The sequence below is a fragment of the Perca fluviatilis genome, chromosome 18, assembly GCF_010015445.1.
Source record: "Perca fluviatilis chromosome 18, GENO_Pfluv_1.0, whole genome shotgun sequence".
NCBI lineage: Eukaryota > Metazoa > Chordata > Actinopteri > Perciformes > Percidae > Perca > Perca fluviatilis.
In genome coordinates this window covers 12589466-12610246 of record NC_053129.1, presented here as the reverse complement: position 1 = coordinate 12610246, position 20781 = coordinate 12589466, and the positions used below count along the sequence as shown (strand labels likewise).

General features: G+C 39.4%; 1 protein-coding gene across 1 annotated transcript; it reads right to left on the bottom strand.

Moving 5' to 3' along the window:
* Nucleotides 1–11522: 11522 nt before the first annotated feature.
* On the bottom strand, nt 11523–20342 carry LOC120546361 (cholesterol 24-hydroxylase-like). The gene is made up of 15 exons (XM_039781280.1): nt 19870–20342; nt 19642–19719; nt 18741–18822; nt 18436–18506; nt 18120–18206; nt 17796–17934; nt 17525–17635; nt 17276–17438; nt 16267–16332; nt 15958–16030; nt 15789–15873; nt 15463–15573; nt 14597–14685; nt 14393–14459; nt 11523–12003 (listed from the first exon to the last, which is right to left on the bottom strand). Exons 1-15 carry the CDS (start codon nt 20007–20009, stop codon nt 11854–11856), a joined length of 1512 nt encoding a protein of 503 aa, XP_039637214.1. The 5' UTR covers nt 20010–20342; the 3' UTR covers nt 11523–11853.
* Nucleotides 20343–20781: the final 439 nt, after the last annotated feature.

Below are 20781 nucleotides of genomic sequence, written 5' to 3'. Positions count from 1 at the left end.
GATTTTTTAAAGGCGCTTTTTTGTTCTAAAAAGCTTTTTAAAATGTCAATGACGTCATACACATATACGGCCAGAGATACTGCTTTACGGCAAGCTCTGAGTCGCTTCCTTTGTTCTCTCGAGGCATCGACAACACAGCTGACAGGTTAGACTCTCCCTGTCAATACACATGCTAGAAAGAGGTTTGCTGATGTTTTAAAGACCACACCGAAATATTCACTCTGATATTCTGGCTCTGCTTCGGATGCTGTCAAGCTGGCTCTCCGATTGTAATCAGACCTTCACTGACCAATCAGCATTCATTAGCAGAATGCTAGCGTGTTGTGGACAACAACTACTCCCCCTGTAAGAAATCAAAAGGACATACGTACTCGTTCATTCAACTTTTGACCTATAACCCATGTTGAACTTGCAAAAACTACAATCAAATCTGAGGTTTCTCAACGACAATCGGGTGAAAGAGACACATTTAGCAGAGTCCCATTCATTTTGCACTGGACCGCGATCACCCCCAGTGGAACTCTGGTGGAACTGCAAACAAATTCGGTACAATAGGGCTGAATAGGGAGTGGAATGGCTTTCCGTAGACCGGCTTTGGTATTACCATGAACTGTATACAATAATAAAGCGTTTTGTGTAGTATATATTTACATATATTTAGTATAGCTTTTACTATTTACAAACTGTTCGACTGTTAAAAGTAAAAGCTAGTTATTTTTAAATAAACTGTTGTTTAAGTAACTGGCCCAATTACTAATCGTTTCTAAATTAAAACTTTGACTTTAACAGCCCTTGTATGAAGATCAGCCTCTGACTAAACTGTGATTCCCCACTGTAAGATTTTAATCTAAAATGTGACCGATGACCGGTCTGGCCCTAAAAAGGCTAGACTTAATCTGACTCCAATTCTATGGTCACTGAATAGTGTTCGTTTACTGGTAGATCAGAGGAAAAGACTCAGCGTATGCATACGGATCAGATTACTTCAAGACAAAACAGCCTATCGCTAAAACCTAGCAGACAGACAGAGATTCTCCCAGCATCTGATCCCGGCTAACCCAGAACCTTTACTTTTTATTCCCTCTCTCTGCTTCATCCGTCTAACGATATGTATCACATTGTATAAACGAATGACCTCGACTTCTCATTCCCAGCTCATAAAGACAGACTGCTATTGTTAAATTTGAACCTCTGTGTTTTTTTTAATCTCCTTCAAACTTATGGAGTTCTCCAAGAGTCAGGTCATTCCACTATACTTTGTGTCACATATCACGCGCTTACAAAACACTGACCTTGTTGCCTGTTCCCCCCTTGATCAGAGAAGACTTTTTCATTTCAGGCATTATCTCACCCTACTTTTGTAATGTCAAATCACTGTAGAACCAGATGGCCTCTCAAAACCCAGGGAAACGAGACAAGGTCAAAATCATGAACTTTACAATCCTGTTAGCTTACTCTCACAAATATATTCTAACAATCCCCCTTTATGCACCGCACACGCGGTGCATATCATAATAAGTGTAAAACAGTAAAAATTTTGGGAAAATTTCATCACCCCCTTTTTACACAGCAAACGCTGTGTAACATAAAACTACCTAACTGCTAACCTAAACACAGTTTAAGGTGATCAACAATATTAGAAAAATTAATTATAATATTGGTAATAAAATAGCAGTGCGATGTGGTGCGTGTAGCCTATATGTAGAATTTAGCTGCTAATGTAAGCTGCAGAATACATTGCCGTCTATGACTATACTTGGTGGTTACATTTTTTTCTTTTATTTGTGGAAATCTCTTAAGCATAGTGGAACAGCAAAAACTTGAATATAAACATCTACTTCTATTAAAATTGTGAAATCAAACTTCAAATCTATGCCTTGCTTAAGGCTATACTGACTGCAAAACTACTAAAATTAGATTTAGGTTTTAGCTTTTCAGTTACATTAATTCAAATCTAAAAGCCCATTGGGGCCACGCGCAAAACTGAGAAGCAAAGTAGGATCAGGAAAAGAGGATAGAAAAACAGTTGGAGGAGTACCGTGGTTTAGACTTGGCCTCCCCTGGTTGGTGCACAGACTGGTCCAAATCATTTGGCACACGCCCTCTTCATCAGTTGTTAGACAGACTTTAGCTATGCTGATGGTCAGAGAGAACAATGCGCCGCTGTTGTCCGTCACAGATTGAGAAGTAACTTACTTTCATGGTGAAACTGATATCAAACTGATATTAACTTTGTTGCTGCACTCTTGTTGCTTTCTGACCACCGTCATACAGTGCTGCTTTCTGCACGTACAACAGTATCCTTTTCTAATTTTTGCATGACTAAGCTATCATGGTGCTTTTCAACTAAACACAATATACTATTCAACAATTGGCCGCACTAGGGGAAAAAGAAGCAAGGTTAATCTAGCATAGAATTACATTGGTGATTCACCTCCTTCATTGTCTGAATCAGTCTCATCACCGTCCTACATCCCCAACAGGGGCATGGAGTACGCTGGAGGAGCATCTTTCTTGGGATCTTTTTTGGTCAGAGCCACATCAATCCATCTGTTCACCATACTTGCATCCATTATAAGAACACCTAACCAAGGTCTAGTCATCATGGTATTTGTTTTAAACGATATAGAAGCAATATTGAATACAAAGGTATATTAGTTGTTTTGTTATGTTTAACAATTTTGCAAGGCACTGTATTTGTGTCATATTCTCATTAGGGGCTGAGCCCCCCTAAAGGTCTGATCCTAGAACAGCCCCTGGTTAAGGGTTAAGGGACACCAAACTGCTCCAGATGCACAGTCAACGAACTCGACTTGGATTACTACTTTTTAATTCTGAGATAAGTTTTAGGTTAGCCTATTTTGTACGGACGTTAGCAATAACTAGCTTAGTGCTTTTATGGATGTGTGAGATTTGACATGAACACAAGTAAGAAGGAAATATGGCTCAAACACGTATGGATTGTTGTGGATACAGCAGATGATGTGCATTGCTTTTGATTATCTTCCATGGATGATATCGGATTGTATGGAAATGTAGAATGCCAGCTGTGTATTTAATAAATGGTTTTTGGCGTCTGATGTGAGGCTCCACCAAGTGAGGAGGTGATCAGCATCAACGTTAGCGCTACATGACACAGATTACATTTTGCTAGCTCCGGGCTGTCACTGACACTGACAGAATAGGAATCATCGCAACTTTAGTTGAAAACATATGTCGTGTGTATGTTACGTGGTTTGGTGACAATTGAAAGCGGCAAACTTTGACAATATGACGAGTAGGCCTACAGTAACATCTCTCTTGATACCTGGCTAAACAAAGTCCGAACACCTTAACTCAACTTCAGCATGCTGGAACAAAGGCAAGGAGCCCCAACAGCTGTTACAGCTGGTTTCTTGTATGGTTTTGGATGTTACGGTTGTCATAGCCCTTTATTTTCTCGTTAAAACAATCAAATTGACTTATGATATTTATTTAAATGATAAAGGAGATCTCAAATACCCCAAAAGTAACATTAACAAATTTTGCCCAAACATGATGTTACGGGGCGGGGCAGAATAGACACAGCTATGGAAATCAACATTGACATAATCATGTCTTTTCATTTGTTTTTAATTTTAAACATCCCATGCATCCAATCGGCTACAGGCTCACATTGTACATAATTTTAAGCATTAATATCAACATTAAATATTAAATTTTTTCTACTAATTCTTTCAAGCCATCAGAGAAGTTGTTCTCAGCTGGTTTAGCAATGTCCTTCTCTACATCCCATGTGCAATTAGCAAAACGCTGTAATACAATTAAAATGTTGTTTACTGTTTCCCACCAGAAAAGAATGACTTAAACGCCGGCGCCAAATTTGATTGCGTGCAATAAACTCGTCTGGGAGATACGCCTCTGGGTGCATCAAGCTTCATCACACATGCACAATCTGTCATCAAAAGTGCTACCAGGAGTGTCCCTTCCTGCCCAGTATGGGACATGTTCAGGTGCAGCTTGTGGAACCGTCCCCACAAGCCACCATACATCAGCTCTACTGGCGCTTTGATTAACAGACCATGAGGCTAAGGAGTTACCTTTGTCAGTAGTGATGTTAACACCAAGACGAGCTTAGTAGATGCACACTTTTTCCCCCATCCTGTTCTTGAGAAGCAGGTGTCATTACCTGGAAAAGGTTTAAGTAACAGGTGGTAAGACAATATTTACTGAAGGAAACAGTAAACTCAATGACTTGTATTTTCCATTTTAGGTTTGAGGTTTAGAGAGTGCACAGCTAAACAGACTAAAGATACATAGCAAACCTGTGACATAATTTCTGTTGTTTAATTCTGAATAGGGTCTTTACTGTGGAGCATGCTTATGCAATTGTTCCATAGCTGTTTTATCTTTGCGGTTCAAATCGGTTGGTTAGGTGATAGCAATTCTCTCACATGGGTCCTTTCCAGCGACATCTAAACACACCCAATAGATATCCTGGTCTGCCTTGTTTACATTCCTCACTGTCACTATAGCCTACTATCCCAGCTAGGTGACTGGCCATTCCACGGTTTTCTAACTAAGGTCCATCTGGACGTCTGCTTGGTGTCAGCTTTGTAACCCTTGTGGAGTGTTGGAAAACATGGTCCCAATTGGTACAGTACTCTGTGCAGAGATAGGCTTGGTTGGTATGCTCGGTTGGTATGCTCGGTTGTGTATCAGTGGTCAGATTCAGAGTCAGATTCGATTTCGATCAGCATTGATTTTGGTTATTTTCCTGTTTTTTAGTAGCTGCAGGTCGTGCCATATTATTGGTGGCAGTATAATTAGTGCAGCTAAGAAGAGGAAACACATCGTCCCCTGAGACCGCACAGTCCCGAAAGCCTAAAAGGATGCCACGGGCGTCTGCGTTCATTTTTGGTTGGGCTTCTGGTTAGAAACCCCTTACTCATGAGTCCAGTTCACTTTCTCCTCTAATATGGTTGAGGGATGCAATCTATATATATAGACATACATATATATATATATTTTAATATACATATTTTTTTAACTTTTTTGGGTTTGAGACGGTCCACTAATAACAATTTTCTAGTCTAAAAGACCCCCTTTGTAGCCCAGACTCCCCTCTCCCACTTCGGGTCAGTGATACTAGACTCCTCAGCCCGCTCTGTCTCCCCCAGACAACCCAAATACCTTCTTACAGTGTGATGAAGGTGAATCCAGGTGGTCCTTTCAGTGATTTCAAAGTGGTAGCAGTAGAGAGTAGGACTTGATATGATTCCACCTAGGGCTGGACCATATGTTTCGCTTTATCACTTCAAGGAGCACCTATAGCCACCGGGTTCCTGATGTTAAGTCAAACAGAACAAAACAGAATTTTTAGCCATAAAACAAGCAAACAGAATTTTCAGCGATATCGATGAAAACAAATGAAAAAGAATTCCAAAATATCAAAAAATCCCAAATAACACGTTATTTATTAAAACACTTTATTTAAATTTGGTATTTGGTATGCTATCCCTCTTTTGAGGCATGAAAACTCATGACTCAATAACAAATCAAAATGTTTGTTTTACGTCTTTTTATTTTTATTTTTTACCTTAAACACCCTCCCTTGTCACAATAGCAAAAGCTGTATAAAATAACAGAAGTTAAACAAATGATGTCGAAAAAGAGAACAAATCCCCAAAGATAAATGTTTTGCAAAAATGATCTACATAGTGTAAAAAATAAAGAAAAATGTGTCATATAGCGAGTCCAAATAAAACAAAGTCTGTAGTGTAACTGACAAACTCAGCAGAGTCTAATAGAACAGCTATTTAAAAGGAAATCTTGTAGCTACCTGAATTGGCTTTAATTACAATCTCAACCAATGAACTGGGATGAATCAAACAAAAACATGTTGTGTATTTCGAGGATCTTCAAAATGGGGTAAGTGGCCCCTCGGGGGTCCTCAGAGTCAATGCAAGGGGGGGTCCTGAATTAGTTTGAAAGTTTAATTTTTTTTTTTTTCTCAAAATAAAGGTGTTAACATGAGTCCAGTATATTATTATTAGCAAATATAAATCCCCACTGCTCACTGGCCTCTAGGGAAGGTAGTCTCTAAAGATACATCCTCAGATACAGTAAATCTTAAGGATTCACCGTGGCCCATGCATGTTTAGCACTAAAATATGATTTGTAGAATCACAAAACAGTCTATAAGTACTCACCAGTAATCAATGCACACACTAATATAGAGGGGGAGTGTCCCCCCGACAAAACACGAACACGTACAAATGGAAAAAGTATGTTTTACAAAAATGTCCTAGAGGTGTGGTAACAAAGAACAAATAAAACAAAAAAAATAAAGTGTAAACAGTACAAGAGCAACAGGAGAATACTGTCAAATGGAATGTGTGTGCTGTGCAGCTGGGAAGCCCACCGACTGTTCCAGGGGCTCACTAAAGAAAAACCCTTTTACTAACCTTGAAATTTGAGCCACTGCACGGGAAGACAAGGGCAGCACACAACAAACTGTAGACCAGGGGTGTTAACCAAGGTCACTAAGGACTACACTGAAAATGAGAACCACATCAAGGGCCAGACAGTGGTTATGACAAACTTTTATGTAACAAAACTTTAAATCTCTTATACTCCTTACATATAGTTAAAAGAGCAAAAATGTAGCCATCATGAGAAAGTGGCCAAAAGTCTGAAAAAAAACACAAAATCAAAAGCAACAAAAATCAGGTGGGCCAAAATTTATTGTAAACCAAAAGTATAGGGGATAAAATCTATTTAGCCCGTGGTTATTGACACCGTCCCATCCCAAATAAAACTAAATAAAAGCAAGCTAACCCTCATTAGTGAATAACCATATGAGACAGTTGCGACTTAAACCCCTTACCTGTACAACTCTAGCTATAGCAACAAAAAAATGACATTGTGAGGTAGGTATATATATATATAATACGTCAAACCATCAAACCTCAACACAGCGAGACAATGAGGCACAACAGGGAGGAGTCTGACAGACCGTGCTTACAACACAGCACTATATTATCACCGTCATTGTAGATATTTACAACTTGGACGTTTACTCTCCACAATATGGTTTGTGGGAATCTGTTGTTGTGATCTTAATTTGGTAAAGAACTTATAGTAACAAGTTACTGCACAAACCTGTATCTTAGGCAATAAATGCAGATAGGCAGAGCGTGGTAGCAACCATTTGTGTAAGGAGTATATAAAATTTACAAGGCTGACCTTCACAATTTAAAGAAATTGAGGAAAAAAAAAATGTAATCAAAAATTAAAACTTCAGGAAGGTAATGTTAGGCAGTTCAAAATAAAACCCATATTTCATATTTTGTTACACAGAAAACCTAATTTTTTATAAAAACAATTACAAAATTAACATTTTACAAAATCCTACACTGACTGTTTTTGCTTTGAAATTTAAATTAGTATTGTACAAAATAACCTTAGTTTGTCTTAAAGTCTAGGTTATGGTTTGTGAAAGCATTCATCATATAAGTGGTTAACCTCTGAGATATTGTAGTCCCAACACATCACTATTGTCTGCCACAGTTAGTAGTGTTTTACTGATTCCTTCTTCGACAAATATAGAGCCTGTTCTGTAATAGGCCAGCTAGCTCTTTTGACACAAAAAATACCATTTTGGAATTTATTTTGGAAAGTTATATAAAAATACAATTTTATACATTGTTATATAGCTGATCATAATGTAAATTTGTCGCCACTGGTAAGCATAACAATTATATTAACTAACATAACAAACTTTTATTTGATTTATAGTAATTTATTAATTACTATTTGAGAAAGTTATCTTATCTAATGTGAATAAAATAGCCTTGAACCACCTACTTACTACATGTCTGTCACTATCGAGGGCAGATCCTAACGTGCAGCAGACAGTGGACCAAACCACTGTGAGGCCAGGGAGGGGGAACTCAAAATGTTTCTTAATGTTTCTAAACTTAAAATCTACCTCCCCCTTTTTCATCTGGCCCAACAGGGACAGAGAAAAAGCATACCGAAAGTAAACACGGATAAATACTGTTTTCAGGTAGGAAAGTGATTGTGGAAGTTAACCTTATAACTTTTAACGAAATGTGCGTTTCACAAGTTATTGCAATTTAATATCACAATTTCCATCAGTTAATGGCATTATGGGAAGGCATATTTTCCGTCATTAATAGGAAAACTGTCATTCATATATAAGTCAGAGGAAAGGCAAAAAGTAGGTCAATGGTCAATTTGAATTCTGAGTGAAGAGTAACTGTTGATATGTAAGTCTATTCAGCGACACATGGCACCGCAGCCAACCAGCATATCTACAGGAGCACTAAGAATTTGATATGTCAACTTCGGACCTCCAAGACCTATTTGTGGGGCCGCAGGGTTTATTGGGCAGCCTCATTAGGGTTGAGGCCATTGTGGAGCCTGTTGGTTTTGGCAACTTGGGTCCTGCTGGTCCGGGGGGGTAATAAACGCCCTGCTGCACCAATCCTTGTGCAAACTGCCTGTTACTGTAACAGTTCCTGCTGAAGTGTCCCGGTTTGCCACATGTATAACACAAACGCTGTGCCTGGTTTTGTGGCCTCTGATATCCACCACGTGATCTGCCTCTTCCTCCACCACGCCCGTAGAACTGACCCTCAGGAGGCTGATAAGCATATTGAGCTGGAGGCCCGTAAAGTGGGGGCTGATGGATTTGGGGAGCCTGCTGCTGAGAGAGAGGTTGCTTCTGAGGCTCCACTAGTAGGGCCTGAATATGTATTTTTAGCGCTCTAAGTTTTTGCAGTAACTCATCCTGTTGCTCAGGAGTTTCAGCATTTAAAATCAGTGCGGTCAACATGTCCCAACCTCAAGTGTCTTGAGATCATTTTTTGTTATGATTTTGATACTATAAAGAAAATGTAATTGAATTTATTTTTGCCAATTCAAGTTATTAAAAAAAATTATCGTGTGTGTTACAGTTCAAGCTGTTATGTTCGTGTGCTGAACAGCTCAGAGACAGAAGGCCTGCGGCAGGATCCTCCTTACTGCTGCAGCCGCTCACTAACAGACAGCTCCTCCCCACCTGTCAAAGCTAGTCCACTCTGTTCTTCTCCCTCTTTAATATACCAAACAGGTATATTCTAGTATGAACCGTAGCACTTTGAGATTAGTTCTAAATGCAAAATGCAGTACAGATAAAGTCTATTCTAATTACTATTGTTATTATTATGAGATTACAGGTATATCAGTAATAAACTGAATAAGTCAGGTCTACCACAAACGTGTGTTCCCTGAAGTATATCAGAGATATTGTGAGGCTCGATCAAGTGATATCTGTTGATACGTCAATTCAGATCATAAAAACAACTCATTGCAACTTTGATATCATAGCTATGGGGCTTTAGAGACATGAATCACACTTTATAGAAAATGTAACAGTACATGGAGAAAAACTATGGTGTGTTATAGTCATTTATTATTATTATTTGGACCCCTTATAGTATCAAAATTCTGGCTAACTGGTGTTTCATAGGTGTTAACCTTAGGCTACACAATTGCACAAATATCACTGTGATTCATAGAGCCAGGTGTGGAATTGGGACAACAGTCAGTTGCAGACAAACTGACATTTTCAATCTGTTTTAGATCTACCACACAGCGTTAGAGTAAGCCCAACAGAGGATGATAGATCATATAGTAGTAATAGTCATATATATATATATATATATATATATATATATATATATATATAGGTTGTATAGGCAGCCGCTATTATATTAAAGCGTCAATCAGTAAATATAACCTCGGAGTAGCGAGCTCCTTATATGTTATTTAATTAATAAGCGCAGTTAACCCCAACCAAAAAACGTCAAATACACAAAAAACAAACCAAGACAAACAAAGCACACGTACCCACGCAAACAGCACATGTAAAACAACCAGATACCATACAAGCAAAACAGACTATATAAATGACACACAAGAACAAGCAAAACCAACAACCAGCGCCAGATGTTACACAAAGCACAGCAAACAACTACAAACCAACACACTGCCACCAGAAAAGGCGTTAGCACCCTGGTGTAGAGACAGGAGTGCCCAGAGCTCCGTTTATAATTAATTTTACACTCGTGCAAGTCAATCTGAGTCCTAACTGCGTGTTCACAAATGTGTTCATGCACTTTGCAGAGGAAAAAAGGAAACTGAATGCTCTCGCACAATGTCTCAAACACCAGGCACAACAGCGATAACAGCAGTCACAATAAAAATACAAAAGAAGACTGTATCAATTGGATCAATAAGCTCGATCACGGTTCCTGTAATAGCTATTCCGTATAATTACACGATCACGGCAACTATAGATCCAGCCATATGATCACAACGGACAGTATCAATCGGATCAGGAAGCTCGATCACGGTTCCTGAAACAGCTATTACGTATAACTACACGATCACGGCAATTATAGATTCAGCCATATGATCACAACGGCAAAACAACTATTACGTATAACTACACGATCACGGCAATTATAGATTCAGCCATATGATCACAACGGCAAAACAATTCACTTATTTCACTCAGAGTGTATGGTCACAACACCTAGGATCTACCACACATGATCACAGTGACTTATCTTACCCAGAATGTATGATCACAACAACTAGGATTTACCATACATGATCAGTTATTTTACCTGGAATGTATGATCACAACAACTAGGATTTACCATACATGATCAGTTATTTTACCTGGAATGTATGATCACAACAACTAGGATTTGGCACACATGCTCACAGTGCCCAATAACAAACCCTATCCAACATGATCACAGTCAATAGAGGTATCAGCATTGCAATATCAGTCACCAGACATGTTTTCTTGCTAAATTTGAAATGCTCAGATGATACACACTCACCCAGGTCCAAAAAACATTTAGTGTGAGGGCCAAATATGAGAATTTTTAGCTATATCAAGCAATAGGTAATTCTCTCACCTGTTAGTCATTTCGGTACCGTTTGGACCTGGAGAGGCGAGAGTCTGAGTAGTGGAGGCTGCCAAAAAAGTCTGAACAGCTCCAAGAGTCAGGTCATTCCACTATACTTTGTGTCACATATCACGCACTTAAAAACACTGACCTTGTTGCCTGTTCCCCCCTTCATCAGAGAAGACTTTTTCATTTCAGGCATTATCTCACCCTACTTTTGTAATGTCAAATCACTGTAGAACTAGATGGCCTCTCAAAACCCAGGGAAACGAGACAACAAGGTCAAAATCATGAACTTTACAATCCTGTTAGCTTACTCTCACAAATATATTCTAACACCACTCAATAACTTGTATTACATCTTAAAAAAAAGAAATGAAAAATCTCATAAATTAAGCTAAGAAGAGTTCTAATAAATTTGTAGCTTAACAGGTGCTTTTTAGATATTTTTTTTGCAAGGTCACATCAACCCCATGTGTACACTGTCAATAACAGCCAGACACAGTAGGTTGAGTACATAAACAGCATGGAATAAAATCACATTGTCAGGCATTAAATTAATTATTAGTTTATTGAAGTGCAAAACAAACAAAGTTAATAACTAATAACAGAAGGCAAAGTGTTTGTTTCCCCATATGCTTATTAGTGGTCGTTAATAACAGATACAGAAAACTGTATGCCACAAGGGGCAATTCATCCTCATAACTGCATGTGGATATACTGTTTGTTTCATTAAAACAAGCACTGATAATACTATGTTCTATATAAAGGCTAGACATTCACAGAAAAGTGATAAAAGAACTCTGCAGCATAAGATGCTTTTGGCTAAGGCAGGAGTGAACCATTTTTGTTTCTTCTCATGTTATACGACCCTGTAAGACATTTACTTGTTTTGATCCCTGTGTCTGACAGAGCACACCACTCCACTCTTTGGCCTGAGTGTGCCAGTGTCCATTATATCAAAGGTCTGTCCCGGAACAAGGGTGAAGTCAAACCTCTGGAGCAGCTTGGCCATCACCACTTTAGCCTCCATCTGCAATTGGCCCAACACACATTGAGTTAAAGGTGCTCTAAGTGATGTGACGCGTTTTTTAGGCTACAACATTTTTTGTCACATACAGCAAACATCTCCTCACTATCCGCTAGCTGTATAACACACTGTAAAAAAAAACGCGGTCTCTGTAGACAGCCCAGGCTCCACAAACGGCAACAAAAACAAACAACCTGGGTGGTATTTCAGAAAGCATGTTTAGTGAAAACTCTGATTTTGTTAACCATGAGATGAGGGAAACTCTGGATTTTCTGTTTCAGAAAGAGAGGTAACTTCACCTCAGAGTCAGTTACTATGGTAACTGAGCATGTGAACCTAACCTGGTCGGGAGCAGGGTTTCTTCAAGAAACCTCTAGTTTCTCTCAGTCTCCTCCCACACACACACAGCGCCCTTTCATTTCCTCATTCATTCAGTCTGGATCAGGCACATTTTAGCGCAGTTTGTTATCGAATAAAAAAAGAATATGTTGGTTTATTAACCATGTTTATTAACCATGCTATAAAATATTTTATTTCTCAAAACATGGCATTTCCTTTTGTCTACGATCCCATTGATGAAGAAGCTGCTTTACTTCACAGAGAGTTATAGCCGGGACACACTTAGCCGATTATCGGCCGTTAGACAGTCTGGCGAGGTCAGTGACGCGAATCTGTTGGGTGTGTCCCATGCCGTCGTCAGTTGGCGTTCATTTTGGCCGACCTGACATGTTCGGTCGGCGGCAGGGCAGTCGGGACTCACCCGGAAATGGCGAGCAGAATGTGCGTGATTAGAGTCTCTCAAAATCTGACAAAAATCTTTTAAACTGACCTTTGTTGAGCTGAAATGAAGACAGATTCAGCAACTGCATGGCCTATTTCTCGCTTAAAATGTTCTCAGAAACACGTTTCAGTGAACTATTTTAGTACAATATGAGATCGTATTCTGAACGGCCGCCATGACAGTCTGGCTTTGAATTTCCAGAGAAAACAAACCCATGTGACGCGTTCGTCCAATCAGCAGGTTTTCATTTCCTGGGCAACAATACAGATTAGCGCTGCCTGCTGTTATAGAGATGTATTACGTCTCTCGTCTTGTTGGTGTGTTCTGTGGCACTTTTGGGACCAACACGGGGAGACTGATCATTTCGAGCTTTTCTGTCAACGGTCGGCCGTCGGCTATATGTGTAAGCAGCTTTAAAGGTACGTCGGGAGATGGTATTGAAGCCCCGACATTTTAATTTTCAGATAACTTCCTATTTGAGTGGTATCGTTTTTCTTTCCAGTCGATCAGTTATGTTGCCTAGGCTACATAACCTTATTCGTCCTCATATCACTAACGTCACCCATCTATGCTCTTACATCCCAGCAGATTATTTGTGTCGCATTACGTTTTTTTGCAAACGGCATTTGTCTTTACAGCATTGGTGATGCAGAGCATTTTAGTAAAGCCACTGTAGCAAAGAGCCATCAGAAGAGTGTGACTCGCTCTGAAACGTGTTTTAAACGTTTTTAAAAGAATAATAATAATAATATAATACAGTATTGCAGGTGAATGAGGTAAACCCTTTGAAATAAAAGATTATGGATTATAATTCTTTTAATGATGGTGCTGCAGCCTCAGAATGGGATTAGTAGGACCAGGACTTTTTCGCCCGCAGGATTGCACCTAAATGAAATAGATTATAGGTTCAATACCATTTCACCAGTAATGTTAGGCTATACTTAAATTAAATTAAATTAAATTAAAAATGATATACACTATATTGGAATATACGCATTTACTCTAGCATCGTAGAATCATGGCTCCATTCATGCTGCCTTTTTATTGTGGTGGTGCACGCGCGTGAACCTACTCTGAGTTGATTGAACTAACTCATATCAGCTGTTCTGAAACCGAAAACTCAGTTTCCCATCTCAGGGTAAATCAACTCAGACATCAGGGTTAGACTCAGAGTTTGTTAAACCTTCTACTTGAAATAGGGCCCAGCACCACGAACCATAACAAACAGTGTTCCAGCCAATAACCGACAAGAGGGAGTTGGTTGAGTCGTGAATACGCATTGTGGAAGTAGCCTACGTGCTAACGCTGCTGCAGTGATGGCTCAACCAGCTCCTTCTTGTCGGTTATTGGCTGGAACACTGTTTGTTATGGTTCATGGTGCAGGTTGGCACAGTTTGTTTTTGTTGCCGTTTGGGGAGCCTGGGCTGTCTACAGAGACCGCGTTTTTTTTTCAGTGTGTTCAGGGGAAAGGCAGCTAGGGGATAGCGAGGAGATGTTTGCTGTATGTAACGAAAAATGTTGTAGCCTAAAAATGCGTCACATCACTTACAGCACTTTTAATTTCATGCGTTGTTGTTTTTGTGTGTGTTGACTATTAATGACATCACCCACCTGAGCAAAGTTCTGTCCTAGGCATGAGCGTGGGCCGAGTGCAAAGGGGAAGTAGCAATAATACGGCCTTGTAAAACAGATAAGAGACAGCATCACTTAATGTACAATCTTTCTCTCCTTTCATCTGGGACAACAATCAGTGTTTGAAATTATTAAGACTAAAAGTAAAATGCGTAATTTTGTGAAAACGTGTATGCTACTTACTTGGGAGCATCTGGGTGAAATCTGTCTGGATCAAATGTCAGCGGGTCCTTGAAGAATTTCTCCATTCTCTGAGTCGCATGGGAGCTGAACTGAATTTCGAAACATTTTGATAGCAGATTAATATTCACTGTTCTTCAGGTTGTGGCATGTTGATACATTTTGGGCAGCAAGATACTGTATGCCCTGTCTCCTTCTCTCAGGAGTATTTTTTTAATTTTGAGAAGTCATTCAGCCCTATAAAATCTGAGATTACAGAGTTGAACTTGTTAAAATGAATGTTCCTTGTGTTACTGAAGGTTTTATATTGTAGGAGAGGAGCTTTGTCTCAACCTCACCTGTCAAACAGTGACCACATTTAAGTGTTTTCTTTTCGTTGCCATGATTTTTGTGTCTTCCTATTTTGATTGCCAGTTTGTGGTCACTGAGCCTGTACTTGGTTAGGATATGTCTCTGCATTCTATCTCTGACAGTAGAGAGATATTCTGATAATTCATAATCTCTTGTGAGGGCCAGATAAAATTCTAATCTACTTTGGCTTTTAGTTTCTTCTTTCCAATGTTGCAGATAGATTTCTTTACATTGTGTTATGATTTGCCTTTAGTCTGATTGGTGTTTGGAGAACAGTGTTGTTGTGAGGCTGGTCAGAGTGTGTGTTTTCAGAGACCTTTTTTAATGATTTGTCAGTATTGTAATTTCCCCTTGCGGGATTAATAAAGTATACATTCATTTATTCTAAAAACAACTTTTGTTGTGTGTGGTTTTTTATTAAGTGATAGGTGCCATTGTGCTTATGTACGTGAATAAATAAAAAACTAACTATAAAACCTTTTGGGTTCTGACACACTTCCTGCTTTAGAAGTACTCACAAAACATGAGACTCCTCCCGGTATGTGGATTCCATCGATGACAATATCTTCCACTATTGCACGAGATGTGCCTGGAGCTGTCGAGTACATCCTCAGAGTCTCTTTCAGCACCTGGGAGGAGTGCAATGTGATTTTGGGTCAATTTCTTAAAAAATAAAATGTATTCAAGTACATTTAAGTAGAATTACAGAGAGGAGGCAAATCTTGGTTTAGTTTTTCATATTGAAAACAAGAACACTAATTGTATACGCTAACTTGAGAGTCAGTGATTCACAATGTGATTCAGTCCTAAAGAGCTAAACCATCTTTTCCCTAACTTCATGTACCTGTGAGAGGTAGACCAGTTGTCCCAGATCATCATAACTGATCTCCTGTTTCATCCCAACGACATCATCCACCTCTTTCTTCACTCTGAGAAATAAAAACCCAGCTGAAGAAACCAGTATTCAAAAGTGACAATGTGAAACAGTTTTGCGCCTCATTTTTGGTTCATACTTCTCCAGAATGTCACAATGTCTCCCAAGTTCCATGATGCAAAAAGCCAGTTGATTAGCAGTTGTTTCTTGCCCTAAAATGTTAGAACATCACCTTCAAAACCCCAACGTTGTGCTTAAAGGAACAGTTCATCAAAAACACGATCAAATATAGGACTTAAATATAAGTGGTGGTGATGGTAATAATACACAGACATAAGAGCATGGATTTTTGTGAATAACTATGTCACTATATTATATACTATAAGCACAGCTTCAAGCTCCTTTTTGGATCATTCCACACATCAAAGCAGAGACAACACAGACTCACCCGCAATGAAAAATGTCACAAAGTTGTCCAACATCAACTCTTCGTCTTCTTTAGTCATGCTTTCCTCTGGAATAGTAAGAAAAGAAAAATGAACAAGTAAACCAATATACCTCGTTATCTTATCATATCATTTGTAACATTAAAATCCATGTTGGACTGAAAGTTGAACTCATTAATACATGCATATTAACTGGCCTGTCCTATCTACTGTATCTGATTGTGAACAGGTAGTAGCTTAACACTGCACTTCTGCTCTGCAAATCTAATACTATGGAATGGTAATGATGCACATGACATGTTGAGATAAAGATGTTTGTAGTTTACATGTATGTGGTGGTGTGGAGGGAGTGTGGGGTGGATGTGGTGGCTCAGGTGAGCAGGTAGGGAGGGACTGATTGCTACAGCTGCAGCGAGTTGTCTAATCATGCTCTCCCTTTAAAGCAGTAGTGAGCCGGAGCAAGCTCTTGATGGCCGACTGTGAGAGAGGTGACGTGGACACTGTGTGGTGGGCTGGACAGCGCAAGGTTTGCCCTCGCGACCGAGAGCCTCGGGCCAAGTGGGAGCGAGGGAGCTCCAGACAGATTGTGGGACTATTCCTTGCTGATGCGTACCTCAAATAAAGAGCTGTGGCAAATATTCCTCCCTGTGTGTTTGTGGTTCGCTGTGAACAGAGGTCTACAGCAGTGGAACTGCTACAATGTAGTTCTTCTATTTTTTTGTCATACTATTCTCCACAGTTTAAAATAAATAGTCTGTTTTAATTTAGGCACTAAACCACCAAAACCATTGTTTGCAACTGCCATGACCCTATTACAACAGAGGGAAGTTTAAACGTTCTTGGTATCTTCAGCGGACGGAGGTTTGATTCCGACCCACGGCCCTTTGCTGCATGTCATTCCCCCTCTCTCTCCCCTTTCCTGTCTTCAGCTTTCCTGTCAAATTAAGGCTTAGAATGCCCCAAAGAAATAATCTTTAAAAGTTCTTCTTATCAAACTTTAGGGACCATAACCTTTGCCGGCTGTTTTGATGATCTGTGTGAGGATGTCCTTGGGGACGTCATCGCCGTTTTGCATGGCAGTCTTTCGGTCATTAATCCACTTAGCTCCAGTTGTACGCAGCAGGCGGCAAGCTTCCCTCACTTTCTTAATGAATGGTCGGTTCTTCAGCTTGTACTGGAAATGCAAGATTTGAGGATCGCAAACAGTTTATAATATCATCACCACACAAACTCCTTACAATTTTTTTTGTGAAGTCATACTTCATATAAGAGGTCTCTGGCTTTGTAGAGCATCCCTTTCAGACATGTCTCGATGGCTTTAGGGAAAATTGATCTATCCTCCTGCAGGTCTAAATCCACTCCAAATGCAACCTGAGAGTTATCAAGAAAATAAGGTAGTTACAACTTGATTATACCTTCTTTTTTTTCTTTTTTTTACTTTCGTCCTAAGCTTGTGCTTTTGTCACATTCAAGAAAAACTTTTTGGATCATTACTGCTGTGGAAGACATAAAACAGACTATAGCACAATACCTTAGCAATAACATCAAGAGTAAAAGAGTTCATGAGGTGGAGCATGCTGGCCTCTGTCATGTTATCAGCGACATCTGTAAGTGTAGTCATCAGTTTCTCTGCCCTCTCGTTGAAGGTGCCGGTTAGACCTCTCAAATACCTGGAAGTGTAGTAGTTTTAGACAGTGGACTAGCAAGACATACAATTGGACAATGTTCTCCAAAAGAATAAAGAGCAAAAGATACCCACAATCTAAACAGAATATACAATGATTGCAAACACCGGATATAAAATGAAGGTTGAGCAGATAGTTGATTCCATCTTTGTGATTATTAAATAACTCACAAGCTGCTGAACGCAGGGTCCATGATCCGCCGCTGTTTATACCACTTCTCATGATCTCTTGCTGTTACCAGGCCATTACCTAGGAACCTTGAAAAGAGACGTGGAACACAGGACATTCAAAATAGCTATAGAAGGTTGTAAATGATTCGGCATAACAAAACAGTAAAGGGAACCAAACAAAAGTGGGCTGATAATACTCACATACAGAAAACACAAGTTGTTGTCAGTTAAGAAATTCAACATATTGACAGTATCAGATTACACTGTTATGAAAAAGTATGAAAAGTATAACTAATCTGATAGTCTGACAAATTACCTTTGACCAAACAGGTTGAAGATTCTGCTGTAGAATCTATCTTTTGGATACTTTGGGGACATCAGGATCTCCTGAAACAGAGCCAATCACAAGAGGGAACATTGAAAGACAAGGTGTTTTTAATGTTAATATTATCAAGATATTGCTTATCCATTTTCACCCAAAAGGACATTAGTTGGCACTGTAGGGACATTTTTTTTTACCAAAGCAGGACTAGCTGTCTTTATGCACACTTTTACACTGTTTATTGTGCAATGCTTATGCAACATGATGGTTATATAACTACTGTAAGGTGCTATGTTTACCTTGGTCGCTTTTGGGCAGGTCACAATGAGCAAAACGTAATGTAGAACATTTATTCTGCAAACAGGCCCATATGTCTCGGCCCTGTAAATGATATGTCATATTATCGTTATTACAGGTAACTAACAAGCGCACCACGGGTTAAGCACTATAGTTTACATCACATCCGTCTTTCACCAGAATATCCGAAAATCCAGTGCAAAAACTCTGAGCCAACGCTGTCAAGTCAGGTCCCAGGTACCATTATAGAATAGATATGAGATGTAATTCTGACTTGCTAACACCGCGATAGAACCACATGGCAGCCATGTTACCTGGCTGAAGTTTTAGACTTGCTGCAATTTTGTTTTATATCTGGTACTTATAAATGCCATGGTATATCTGCATGGCATTTGTTGTGAGTTGACATTTTTCCAGTGGTGTAGTCTGTTTTCTCTATCACTCTGGTCTGTATTGTAGTGGGTATACTGTAGCAGAGCCCGTCTACCCTCTTTGACTGTATACAGTATACATTTGCAAGAATCTGCTTTTGGGGGAGGGGAGGCCTTATCATAGTGGGGGATCTGGCTGTCCTCCCCAGGGAAGTTTTGAGCATCAACGACTTCATTTCCTGTTTTTGGATACACTTTTATAACTTTACAATACCTTTATTTAGCCTATGTGAAGAAGAAAAACACAGATGACAATTCAAAATATATCAAAAATATAATGGAAAGTTTGTTGTTGCGTGTCATTGGGCATTTTTAAGAGGGTATATGGAAATCCTGGAGCTTTCTTTGTGGGTATACTGCGTATACCTGCGTATCATGTAGACTACACCACTGCATTTTTCCATTTAAATGTTTAATATTCACATAACCTACTTTTGTCTTAAGCAAATGCATGAAACATAACTGCGCTTACCATTCCAGAAACGTGTCGTGAATGATGTCGCCTTTTTTCATTAACCTTAAAAAGGTTGGTGAATGTCCGAAGAGAAAACTGTGGGCGAAAAAAATCCCAAAGTGCCAGGTGATGTCAACAACACAATAGTTTTAGCTAATGTTAGCTCGCTAGGTGACATGAAAACAAACAACGTTAGCGCTAGAATCAACTTAACGATAAACCACCATGCACTTAACGTTAACTTACTTGTCTCTCGGGGGTCCGGGTATGTGGTCATATTTCGTATGAATGTGTTTAACATATAAGCAATAACCAAGAAACGATATGAAAATCAGAAAGAGCAGAAACAAAGCAGTCCAGCTCAAAAATACATGGAAAACTGGCATTTTGGTAACTCAAGCTCAATAGACTGTAACGTTAGACCGCCAGAAAGCTAGTCCAAAGTTATTAGACTCGTTCGTGAAGTAGTTCAATAACTGCGGCAAAACAACTTCCGGAACACCTTTCACACCTTCAAATTTGTATTGTTCTAATAATAGTGCTAGTTCGGGCACGGCATAGCTCAGTGTTTAGAGCACTGGTCTTATAAACCCGGGGTTGCTGCTGTGCCACCAAGAGGAGAGAGACCCACTTCTTCTTTTTTTTATCCAGGAATGAGGGACGTCCTGACAGGCTGGCTTTTCATTTACAGTACATAGCTGAGAAGTCCCCCTGTGGCTCTCTCTCGACCTATCTTGTGTGTATCTAAGAGTGTGTGTGTGTGTGTGTGTGTGTGTGTGTGTGTGTGTGTGTGTGTGTGTGTGTGTGTGTGTGTGTGTGTGTGTGTGTTTCTCCTCCATTATCTGTTACCCACTGACACCGCCGACCTCCCATAGGCGGACAGGGTGTTGGGAAACGCAAACCAGATAGTGCAAGTCGAGCCTGCGCCGTGATCCGGGGAAACTGTCAAACTAAATGCTTGACTCGGTCTCAACGTCGAGGATGAATAAAAAAATAAAATAAATAAAACTAACTAATTTTAAAGAATTAAAATGTTAACAAACCCTGATTAAGTTAAAATAATAAACGTATAATGTAATAAACACACATTTAAAGCGTTTTGTGTAGTATATATTTAGCTTTTACTATTTACAATATGTTCGACTGTTATTAATAAAA